Here is a 12,685-nt window from a genome sequence, read left to right on the forward strand (position 1 = left end):
GAGTCAATGGTTGGGTGTTAGGCCTAGGCTCGGCTAGTGAACTTTGTAGGCTAGGCTGCGGACAACCATAGTCACATAGTCCCTACTGGTTTACTATAGATCTAGATCTCTAGACTCTACGTGCTAATAGAAAAAAGTAGTCCAAGCTGTTAGTGACGTGTCTGAACTAAATCCGGTAGGTATAACAATTAAACTATGGCTAGATCTAATCTAGATCTAGAGATCTACCTCTGTTTTCGTAGAAACGGAAAATATTAAAATCTAAACTTTCTAGATCTAGATATCTAGATTCTAGATCTAGATATCTAGATTCTAGATCTAGATCTAGATCTAGAATCTAGATTCTAGTCTAGGTTAATCGAGATCTAGACTAGATTTAGATCTAGATTCTAGATAGTAGATAGATAAGATCTAGATCTAGAATCTTGTTCTAGATCTAGAATAGATCTAATCTAGATATCTAGATCTAGATCTAGATTCTAGAGATCTAGATTGTAGATAAGCTAGAATCTAGATCTAGACTAGAGATCTAGATTAGATCTAGACTAGGGTAAAATCTTAGTTTAGCTTCGTAAATTCGGCCAAAACTAGATCTAGATCTAGATTCTAGATCTAAAAGTAATGTAGGAGAGAGTGCATAATCATAATGAATGTCATTAAATATTAGGTTTTCTTATTAGGCCTAAATTTTTTAATTAAAATTGTCTGTCACTTATGATATATCATTACAAACTATATCACTTACTGGTTAATTTGAGACCAAATTTAATGGTCTAGCTTAATTAGGGGCCAAGAAAACAAACAAAAACAAAATGACCAATTAACTTCTTAAAATGCGAAACTCTTTTTCGCCATCAAAAAAGCTCAAAAAGTTACGTTGGTTTGTGTTTTCCATTCGTAGCATGATGTCATAGCAATTACGACAACATTGGGTATTTTAGTTACCAAAAAAAACCAAAACATTTTGTTGGAAATAAAACTTTATATTCATTATGTTTATTAAAGAAATATCAGACATATTTATTTTAAATTCTATGTATAATGTACAATATAAGACATTAGGCCTTCCATGATGAATTGAACAATCAATTCAATACCCATGAAGATGATAATAAAATTAATATCCAAAACTAAAAATAGATCTGACAGAAATCTAGATCTATGCATTCTAACTGTAAAGACAATACAGTATTAGGTAAGATGATAAATCAACTTTTTTTAAAACTTTAAAATAAATACTCTATAATTATTTTTCTCTTCTGTAGTAGCATTAGGTTAGGCGAAGTTTTTTTTTTTTTTTACCAGCTATGCGTAGTAAATCTATATTCCTGTAAGTTTGCATGAACTTAAAATGACTCTAAGTTGTTTTACAATTTGCTTGGTTTATGAGGGGAGGGGTGGGTTTGCCCACCGACGATCTCTAACAGCAATCGTTAATGCTGTGACGTATGTATGGTAGGCCCGCTGAACTCACGGTGAACCCTCGACCGTGTCAACATTTTTCTCCCGCAGACAAGAAAATGTAAGCAGTCGATCTCGCGAGCGATGCGAGCGACGATGTTTGGAAAATCTTGAATAATTATTTTATAAAATATTATTTCGATCAAAAAGTTATTTTTAAAAAAGAAAGAAAATAAAGCGGCTCGTGGCATTTCCTATGTGAAACAATAAAATAAAGCACAACTGATTTACTTCGACTTCGGATTCGAACTCGGAGATTCTAGGTCACCTACCGCACAGTTCTGTTTACTCTGCCACACACCACGATGTATTGGAAAATAAAATATTAGACATTTTGTATCAATAGATTGCTAAAAGGAAATAAATACTGCTTTATTTATTGATATCGTACTACGTAGTAACTGAGTAACTGCGTAAATTGTACACACAATTCGTACATGTTTAACTAACACAACAGCATTAACGAGGTTGACCAAGTCTAAAAATAAAAAAAATTGTCAGTAGGCCTAATTAGATTTAGCACAAAAAAGGCTCGGAATGAGCATTGTTTAAAATACAATACTAAGGCCTAATTAAAAACTACATATAATTTCATATAAATTATGCAGTCGGGTAGGCCACGAAGTATTTAGATGTAGTATTTACAAGGTTAACGACCGGTCACGAATTATGTTCAATAAAACTAACAGTACAGTCGGCCTACTTGGCTTGCAGTGAAGAAAAAAAATCAATATACTTATAAAATTACTAATACTTTAATACAATAATAATGTCCACAATTTCTGCACACGCTACAACTGAATTATAATTAAAATACTAGACTTAACAGTGCATTCCGCAAAAAACAAAAATTAGTTGTTTCTATCTGACAACTAGCGTAACAATGACGTAACGTTACTAAAAATAGCAGAGGCATGATATTTCTATGGTGAATTGGATTTTGGAAAGGGGAACCATCATCAATGATATTAATCATGGTAAATATCTCAAATATTTATTTATCTAGGAGCTGTCGAGCGCTGATGCCCGGTGGTCGGTCGTTTTTTCGTTGCAGTTCAGTTCCTAATGAGAGTGCTCCATAAGAAATGCTTGTATTAATTATTACTACATATCTCGCAAATGTTTCTGGCATTTAAGCCATAGTATCCATTTCCTTAGCATTTCGCATTAAAATAGTGATGAGATATTGCTAGATTAGCAGTTTTTTCATTTTTGTATATAGGACCCCCCCCCAAAAACACTTAAAATGCGAAAACTAAAAGTGCATGACGTTTCAGGGTCAGGTTCTGACTTCCGGTTTTGGTAAGGAGATCGACTATTAAATATGAGTAGGCCCCTATATTTTCGTATATTTTGATAAAATATAGATCTAGGCCTAAATACTAAATAGGGGCCTAATTGAATAACAGATCACCATTTAGTATTTAGATCTATGGTTAAATCAATGGTAATCTATCGCTTTAGCGTAATCAATTCGGTCGTAACTAGTAACTAGTAATGTAGGGATAAGGTAACTAATAAATATGGCTTAAATATGAATATATTTTTGCATATTCTACTAAAATACTAAAGATAATTGAATATTAAACATTTAAGGGTTAAATCAATAAAAATGTCATGAAATTAAGGTTTAACAACGATGTTCCAGATACTAAATTTGCTATTAAAAACAGCGGCCATCTTAAGAAAATATTATTTTGAGTCATTTCCCTTTCATTTCTATTTGTTTTGTATGGAAATGTATTGATGTTTGCTATTAAATAGGTTTGTCTTGTGTTTAAATACAAAGCATGCGTTTTTTTATTAAAATTCTGCCCTTTAAACAATTTAATTGCCTGACAATAAACATCATCATATCTTTTTAAAGGTATTCTATCCCATGCATGTTTTATTAACTAGTGTAAGTGTTTTAGCAATGCTTAATCAGGGCAATTTATAAAATTCTAGCGATGTCATTGTAAAAAGAATCTAACCCTTCTCTCTCACTTGACTTGTACAAGTGTTATTATTAGTTTTGTCAACCATAAAAGTTAGCCTATCAAATACAATTAATCAGGCCTATAAAAAAAAAAGAGGTTAATCGCATTAAAATGATCGCACGTGAGCGAAGATAGGCCCTGTGGGCAAATTACAAACATCGCCAGCCCGCCTGCGTTCTTTTGTCAACCAGCAAGAGAAAACTCACAGCACAGTGTGAGCATGCGCTAAATCTAGTCCAAGTACTTTGTTATCCCAAGTTATAATTAGTATTGTAGGTCTAGATTAATATAAAGTTCACATTAAATGTATTTTATTAAGATGTGTGTCTATTTGATTTTTCAAATGTCAGCGCTTACAAATTTATTACCAGAGAGCGAGTATTAAGCCTATGCATTCCAAACATCGACACAGGCCAAGTGTGACACACGACTCGCTCGCTCGCGCTGGTTTGTCAGCGAGAGGCATCGCCCACCACAGCGTGGGCACAGCACACACATGTCCTAGTCCATGCGTACTTGGTTTACTAAGTACTAATTAGTAATGTAAACTTAGACCCAACGCTAAAATCATTTAATTTATCAGGCCTCTAAAATCGTAATAATATTAACATCATTAAGCCTAATAAATGTATCAACGAAGACCAGTGAAAATAATATTATAATTAGCCTAATTAAAATTTATGAAATCAATAAGAATTAAGACAAATTAAGCTATAACAAATTTGAAAACAATTAGGCCTAAATATGCACACAAAGACCAACGCTTACAAGTTACTACTAGATCTAATTCCAGGGATCAACAAAAAAAAAACAAAAAAAAAAAACGGAACGTTGTGGTTTTAGAGTCATAGTATAATCAAAAAGCAAGGTGAAATATCCATAATTAGGCTTAATTAGTCTAATTACGCTAGCAAAATAAGCTGAATAAGAGTGTCAATTTATCCAATGGCCAGAGAAAAGATCGATTAAGTGGCTTAATTGGGCGGAAAAATTATGCCAGGACAACGCATCCATTTAATAATACAACCTTTTTAGTTGCGATAGAGCCACCTAGACAAACGTCTCCCGCCCAATAGCGGTCACGTGGGTCATACAATTTTGACCTTTGATGGTGACTGTTTTAGAGAATTTGTAAAAAAAAAAAGCGCATGCAATATTCTATTTATTTTTCCACAGACTGCTAAATCTAATATTGATGTACTTTCGGTCACCGATCTACATCGTAGTAGCTAATATTTAAAAAGATATACGAATGTTTATCGGCACCAGTTTTTGACCTTTGGTCTTCATTATCCAAAGTAATTTATAGCGTTGCTCTGGCATATTTGGCACTGCCATCTATAATTAGTTTACATCACGTGAAAAAAACGCCATTTTTCACGAGGTAAACATTTTTAAAACTAATTCCAAGAAAGTCACTTGAGCGTATGAGAAAAATGTCCGAAACTAAGCATCCGCTTAGGTAGCCATGATGTTGTTAGCAACGAACCACGCCCACTAGGTTTGTGAGTATTGCTAACTAAATAGTTTGAGTTTTTTCTTATTGTTTGAATGTTCACTATTTTCATTTCAGGTTTTTCTTTTCATCAATTAGTGATTCTATCGTAACTTATGACATTTTTATACTTCTCTTTACCTTAATTAAACCCCAACCTCCGTCATATTTTTGTTGTCAGTGTCACAACAAGTCATGTAAAAAATTACGGTTCGCTCAGCCTTATCTAAGATCTCTAGCCATAATTTTGACAACAATAAATGTTTGTCATCATTTATATATATGCCTACAGGGAGACAAAATATTGAAATTGTATTATTCACCAGCTTCCCTCGTAAAACATCATCTAAAATATTCAGCCACTCCACCCTATAAGTGCGTGTTGTCATTATGGTCGATCACAAGTCTCCACCTGCCAGACACATTTTGGTTATCCTTTGTTGTCAAAATGTCAATATCAAGTACCCAAGTGAGTGTTATGGGGTTGTCCATAAATGATGTCACATATGATTTGCTACGGGAGTGAGTGAAGATTTGTGACGTCAACTCAGGCGGCTCCGCAATTTATGACGTGTCGGTCTCATGAAAGGAGGTGAATGGGGAAAAATACCTAGGTGGTTGATGGAGTACCCCTATAATGCTTTGTTCAATCAAAAGAACGATAAATAAGCATTAGTATACGTAGACCTTGCTTAAAACGAATCTAGAGATCTCTAGACAGATTATTTAGATTCTAGATCTGTTCTGTAGGCCTAGATGTCTAAGCCTAGATCTAGACTCTATATAATTTTAATTATCTAGATCAGTGGTTCCCAACCTTTTTCGAGTGGCGACCCCCTTTTATAAAAATTAAGTGACCCGCGACCCCCATAGAATTAAATAGCCGAAATTAGTATGGAAATTAATTAGCACTAAAATAACATTTTCTAGTAGACTTTCAATATGAACTACTCTTGATAACTGTTTTAATACAATGAGTAAAATTGCATACTATTCACTAAACCAGGGGTCTCCAAACTTTTCAGTCCGAGGGCCGCATTAACTATCAAATTTTAGTTCGGGGGCCAGTTTCTTCCAGGCATGTCTTTGAATTTTCTGGGCAAAGTTCCTCAGCCATCACCAACAAACGATTTTTCCTTGGACAAAAAGATCTCCGCGGGCCGGATGAGAGGACTTCGCGGGCCGCATCCGGCCCGCGGGCCGTAGTTTCATAGTTTGGAGACCCCTGCACTAAACATTCGCGGTTAATTTTTTTTAAAGTATTTTTTTTTGTTAACGCCAACCTATGTCATTATCATTATCTTAATTTTGTTTTTAATCGAAAAATAGTGTTGAAAATCTATTCTCGAAAAGTCAATCAATTTTTTGTTTGGGTATGAATGGTGAATACTACACCAAAATTGAGTGTGCAGTTTTTTATCTTACGCGTAATCATTCTACAAATCAAAGAATTCTTCGTGAATGCTGGCAACATCGAGGGAAGAAGAGAATGGGAATCTGCGTCAATGCAGATTCTTTTTTTTTCAGCTCAGAGAAATAGCGCTGCAGTTCGTTTTCACTTGATTCAAGATGCCCAGAAATTTCTTCTTTCAAAATTTTAATAATCTCACAATTAGATTCATCTACCACACTGCAGAGTTTCTCAAATTTACAATATTTCCTAGATTTATTTTCTTTGCCGATTTTGCAGCTTTGATAAAATGCCCCAAGATAATCATGGAAAGTGATAATATTCGTTAATTTTCCCTGAAGCTTCAGGTTATGCTTATGTTGATGTTCGAACACATCTGCTAGGTATGATACTCTCTCCAACCACTCTGTGTCGTTTTAAGTATACCAAAAGGTCTTGTTTCCTTTGCATTTCCAACAACAATTTGATTTCAGATTTCAATTCAAAAACACAATTTACAACATTTCGTTTGACAGCCAGCGTACTGTAGTGTAGAAGAGCAGAACCTCGTGATCTTTATTCAGGTCATTGCTCAGTTCTTTGAAGGCTCCAGATTGTATATAATTTACCACTTATACCAGCAATGGAGTCTTGATGGCGATTGGTGAGGGTAGTGGTTAGGGAGCGAAATCTTTTCTGCTTTCTGAAAGCCCGATTTTGACCTAAACATAGATGGTGCACCATCCGCACAAATCATTATAGCCGTTTTAACCCATTTTAATCATCCAATTTTTAAAAAAAACTATTAATTTTCTCCATGCTATCTTCACAAAAGAGCAACTCTTCTTTGCTATCATCTCAATGAATATAGTCAAAGACCAGCAACTGCAAACACGAACTCACAGTCTGTTGATTTATCAACTTGAAAAGCAAATAATGATGAAAGCTTAATTTCAATATAAATGTGTTAATAGTGTTATTTAACATCTTCGGACATGTAAGAATTAACTTCACCATCTTCAACATGCAGCGTTTGAGATTTTCTCCTATTGTTTGTTTTCGCTTGGCATTTTCTGTCACGACTTCATGTGATGCTTGCACTAATGCTGTGTTTTCTTGGTGAAAACTTCCTGTTCGATCAAGTCTCTGACGTTTGCAACTAGCTTCATACCGACGAAAGAACTCCATATCTTTTTTGGTGTGTTTCGAATGACTCGTCTCAAATGACGTTTTAGTTTTGAAGATTTCATAAACTCGTGACTGAGAACAACTTTGTACAGTACGCTTTGCTTCTTCTCTATTCCCTTTCCAGTGATATTAGTAAAGCTTAATTTCAAAAATTCTTCTAAATATTTATGTTTTGTTTCAAATTACTAAGGTTTAGTATACCAGTTGGCGACCCCCCAGAAAGCCCTTCAGGGGGGTCGCGACCCCCAGGTTGGGAACCCGTGATCTAGATCTAAAGAAATCTAGACTAGATCTATATCTATAGATCAAGACTATTCTAGACTCTAGATCTATTTATTTATAAGTAGGGTGTTGGGAAATTGCGAGGTGCGACTTTCATCGGGCGCTATTTTGTAACCGTTTCACACAGAAACAAACCCAAATGACCATATTAATTATTATTCTTCTGCCATTCTACTCTAGATCTAGGTCTAGGCTAGTCTAGCTCAAGTCGTTAGTTACGCAGCGAGGTGAAACTACCCTAATCGTTACCCAAGCTGTGGCCACCCCTATTCACCTATCAGGTTGCTTTATTAGCCTTATCTATTGTATGTACAGTGTCCTGCACATATTGTAGAAGCTATTTATAGTTATAAAAAGCTTTGATTGGTTGGTTTTATTCTTCTCATCCGGGACCTAGTGTTTTTCATAGGGGGAACTAGAATCGCCTACAACGTCATACCTCGAAACTTAAAAAAAAAAACTTGTCTTCCAGAAGGAGAAAAACAAAAGAATTTGACCTGGATATATTTAGAAATGGACATGTGTACAGCAGATATTGGTAGTTTCGTATAAAACATTCAAACAAATATTATACGAAGCGATAAACAGGTGATGGCCGCACCAGTGTTTTAACAGCGCGTGGAACTTCACTACCTGCGGAATCGCGGGTAAATACGGAGACACCTTTAGCAAAAAAAAGTTTTGTTTCATCCTTTTTTATTTAGATTATTTTTTTATTTTAAACTAAACAAGCATAAGCTTATAACCATACCCTTTAACACGAGTGTTGTATGTTGTTATTTTTTTTATCCAGTTTTCATTATTATATATAGATAGAAAAATAGATACTAAGATATATATATATATTTAAAAAATCCTAACATCCTTGCTGTACTAACATCCTTGCTGTCATTGCACGCTCTTGGTTTCTCGTTTGCGAGAGGAAAATTACGTCTCAGTTGACAATATTTTTTAAAAAAAATCTAATGTGAGCCGGGGCATTATGAAATTTTTTTTTTGAAAAGTCACAACCTTGATGTACGATCTAATTAAATTAGTGTAAAGAAGAGAAAACACATAGTAAGTATTTGTATTTTAAGTAATACATAGCTAGATCTTACCTCCAGAATAGATGTATCCAAATGATGTAGGCATTTTCTTGTGCTGATATTTATATGGCTAGAAAAAAAATCGTAGGGGCCGGCTATAATACAAAATTTCTATGCAACAATACAAAATATGTTTGCGGTGGCAGCGGATTCGGGCACGGTGATCTTCAAAGATGATAAATCAGACGGCCTCCGTGTTCCACACAAAAGAAAGAAGTTGATGTATCGTCTGCTGTATTTCGGGTAGTTTCGAACAAAGTGGTATTCTAAGTCGACACAAATGATGGGGGGAGTTGACAAGTCTGCATCAAATACCACTGTAAATTGAGTGCTGTTTCGCATTCCAAAATTGACTCAGTTTTCGCTCCCTTCTTGCAGTTTGCCGCTTCGCCATTTCGCTTTTCGCACCATGCAATTTCCCAACACCCTTACAAGTATTTAGGCCTACTATTTAAGAATTTATGATAGATACTAAGATACTCTATCGTTCTAGCATAATCAATTTGGCATGAATATGTTTTTGCATATTATACTAAAATATTAAAGATTGGCCTAATTGAATATTAAACCACATTTAAGGGTTAAATCAATAAAAATGTTCCGAAATTAAAGTTTAACAACAATGTTCCAGACACTAAATTTACTATTTGCGGTTATCTTGTCTTAAGAAAATATTATTTTGATTTATTTCCCTTTAACTTTAACTGTATGGAAATGTTTTGCTGTTTGCTATTAAATACGATTTTCTTGTTTTTAAATACAAAGCATGCGTTTTTAAAAAAAATATTCTGTTAACAGGATGCTATTGGGCACGATCGCGCCTGTTAGTTTTAAGGAGCCAGGGGTCGTACGCCGCACCTATGCGGTATTGTAATTGGGGGGGGGGGCCTCCTGAGAGCGACCCTTCCCGGCGCCCGGGGACAAACTTTTAGATTTGCACCCCCTCAAGATTTCGATTTGCACCCCCCCTCCTCAAACTTTCAATTTGCAGCTGCCTCATCCTTTCAATTTATTTTTCCAACCCATTTTGGCGCCCCTAAGGTCGGCGTACGGGGACATATGTCCCCCCGCCCCCCTCGCTACGCTACTGCCCCTACATTATTATTCCGGTGAGTGATTAATGTACACTCAAGGTGAAAACCTTCTAATATATTTCGTCAAACTTTCTTCTACCCCTGCGGCAACGTGCGGGGGATCGGTACGCTAGTAATTATATAAAAGCTTGTTATTAAAACATCCATAAATTAACTCTATTGTTTATTTCAACAGTCAAATAAACTAACGTTTTATAGTAACACATGTAATGATGTTTTCACATCATCCACAGTACCCATAACTTACAAACAGCTAAACAATTCTGAAATAATTACAAATGCGAAATGGGTATAACCAAAAACTTAAGATGGAATATATTATTTAGCTATGAAATAATGACAGTAAGTATAATAGAATCAATAGGCCCACATAATTAGTAAAATTAGGAATGAATAACTAATTGGGGTATGTAACTAGTGTCCAGTTACAAGTCAATAATTGAAACTTCATTAAGATTTCTGGGAGTAGCTTCCTTGTTTACTGACATAATGATAATGTTCAAAGTTTCAGCTTATAAGGTGAGAGAAACTCACAATATTTTATTCTAAGAACTTTTCTGTTGTAAATCAAGGAAGAGATACTATTCCAAAATAAATATCACTTTTGGTATTTGCAGACATGCCTACCGTCCCGCCAAAATCGGAACCGTCCCGCTTTTTTACCTAAAAAAGTAATTTGTTCCGTCATTCCGAAATTGACTCAGTTGGTTTCGATTTTTTTTGAAAAAAAAAATTTAATAAAGAAAGGTAATCAAGTAAATTGAAAAAAATGTCAGGAAAAAGCGATTATCTCCCTTTGGCATACATTTCTGTTTCCTAGTTTACTTACAATATTTACCAGTATCATCTAATATTAGATCTAGATCTAGTTAGTAGTATTTCTACTACTAGTAGTTAGGGGAAAAGGGGGGGGGGTGTTAGTGTTTTAAAGCAAATATTTTCAGTGGCAGCATTGGTACTGTCGAATTCACAAATTATGAATTACTGAAAAGTAGAAAATAAAACAACTAAATAGTGGCTTATGATTCGCTTCGGGTCGGCTCGTATTTTCTATTTCGTTATAGGGAGCGGTAGATGGTTTAAATTATTTAAAACTGATAAGAAATATCACTTCTCTTTGTACCCAAGCTAGTCTCTAAATAAATGCCTAAAAATAACTTTTTTTTCTTTTTTTCAGCATTTGTTCATACTGACAGAGGATTGCAACATTCTTGGAGTTGTTAAAATGTTATAGCTCAGTCTAATTTGTATACAATGGCTACAAGTTGTGAAAAGCTTTGTGGGCTTGACTTTTCATCACAGACTGAACTGGTTAGCAGTAATGTTTTGTGGACATGTCTTTATGTGATAGACAAGTCTTCAGAATTTAAGAATTTGGCATACAGGGTAATTTTTATTATACTTTTGACTAGGTAATTTTAACCACTTCAAAATGTTTTAAACAAAATTTAAAAATCATGTTTTAGAAATGTTTGGTACTGACCACCAAAGTTTTGATTTGAAAATAATTATGTGCATGTATCTAGCATTATTTTTAAACCACAATATCTGGCAAGAATAAAAGTTAATTTTTTAATTGCCGAATTCAAACCATAAAAATTTTAACAAGCTGAGTAATAGGGTCAGCGAGGTTCGGTCCGTAGAGCCCATGGTTACTCAACAGAAAAGTCCCGAGTTCAAAGTCCCGGGCAGATGAGGCTCAAAAGCTGGGAACAGCAACCCATTTAGGATAGAAAACTCCAAAATCAAATATGCTGCCTTTCTGTTCTTGGTTGGGCAAAAGCTATGATTATGTAAGCAAATCCAGAAAGAAATTAGTCACATTAATGGCCCATAAAAAGTTGACACCTTATTCTTGTGTTGGAAAAATCCCTTTTAACATTACAATTAAAAACAGAAGAAAAGCTAAGGAATTCATAATTAATAATAGGAAGTATTTTTTAGGGAAGGGGCAGGGGCGGATTAAGGCTGAGTGGGGCCCCCGGCTGAAATTTTTTGAGGGCCCCATATATATATATATGTGTGTGTGAAATGAAACGAAAAACAATAAGGAAACAAATGCTAATGAAAACACCCTAGTATTAAAAAATAGGACTTAAAAAAAGACAACTGATGGGGATTTAGCAAAATAATTTATACACGTTACCTTTTGTATTAGGTAGCTCTCAGTAATATTTAAGCCACTGAAGTTTGGATATACGCATAAACATGCGAAAAATAAACAAATCTAAATTCACCAGCCGGGGCGCCGGTGGAACTGCCTGATTCAACTTAGTAAATAACTATAATACCCCCAACTTATCCATAAAATAAACAAAAGGCAGTATTTGAAGTATCCGTGTTTTAACTACCACAGTGCATTTGATCAATCCATGCTAAATATAATGTTCTAGCAATAATGTCCTCATGCACGTCCACATAATTTGCATTCACATTTTTTAATTAGCTTAAGTTGAATTTCTTTTTAAATTACCTCCCCTGGCAAAATTATACAAGGATTTGATTTAGTTTTTTTTACCCTATTGTTATTAAAATGTATCTAATTTATCTAGTAATCTAAGCGAAAGTATTATTTGACATTGATCCGTTTAATATGTTTTAGCATTGTGCGTGTATTTAATACTTTCTTCATGTTATGCAAAAGTGTAAAAACTGGCAACTATACAAAAAATTTAAGTAGTTATATAAATAAACCCTACTCTATTACT

The 12,685-nt window shown here is 34.5% G+C and overlaps 1 protein-coding gene across 2 annotated transcripts in view; it reads left to right on the forward strand.

The window, feature by feature from the left end:
- The first annotated feature begins 65 nt into the window (after positions 1–65).
- The window catches only part of LOC131957662 (uncharacterized), a 26,200-nt gene continuing 13,580 nt past the window's right edge, over positions 66–12,685 (forward strand). The window contains exons 1-2 of one of the 2 annotated variants that reach the window (XM_059322404.1): positions 66–175; positions 11,155–11,363. In XM_059322404.1, the coding sequence (XP_059178387.1) occupies positions 11,232–11,363 (132 nt within the window). In that variant the 5' untranslated portion in view covers positions 66–175; positions 11,155–11,231. Of the gene's footprint in view, positions 176–8,067; positions 8,443–11,154; positions 11,364–12,685 lie in introns of those variants that run through there. The other variant, XM_059322403.1, reaches the window with a different exon arrangement.

This window comes from Physella acuta, unplaced genomic scaffold (assembly GCF_028476545.2).
Source record: "Physella acuta isolate Inbredline_101_S28 unplaced genomic scaffold, ASM2847654v3 ptg001255l, whole genome shotgun sequence".
In the NCBI taxonomy this organism is placed as follows: domain Eukaryota; kingdom Metazoa; phylum Mollusca; class Gastropoda; family Physidae; genus Physella; species Physella acuta.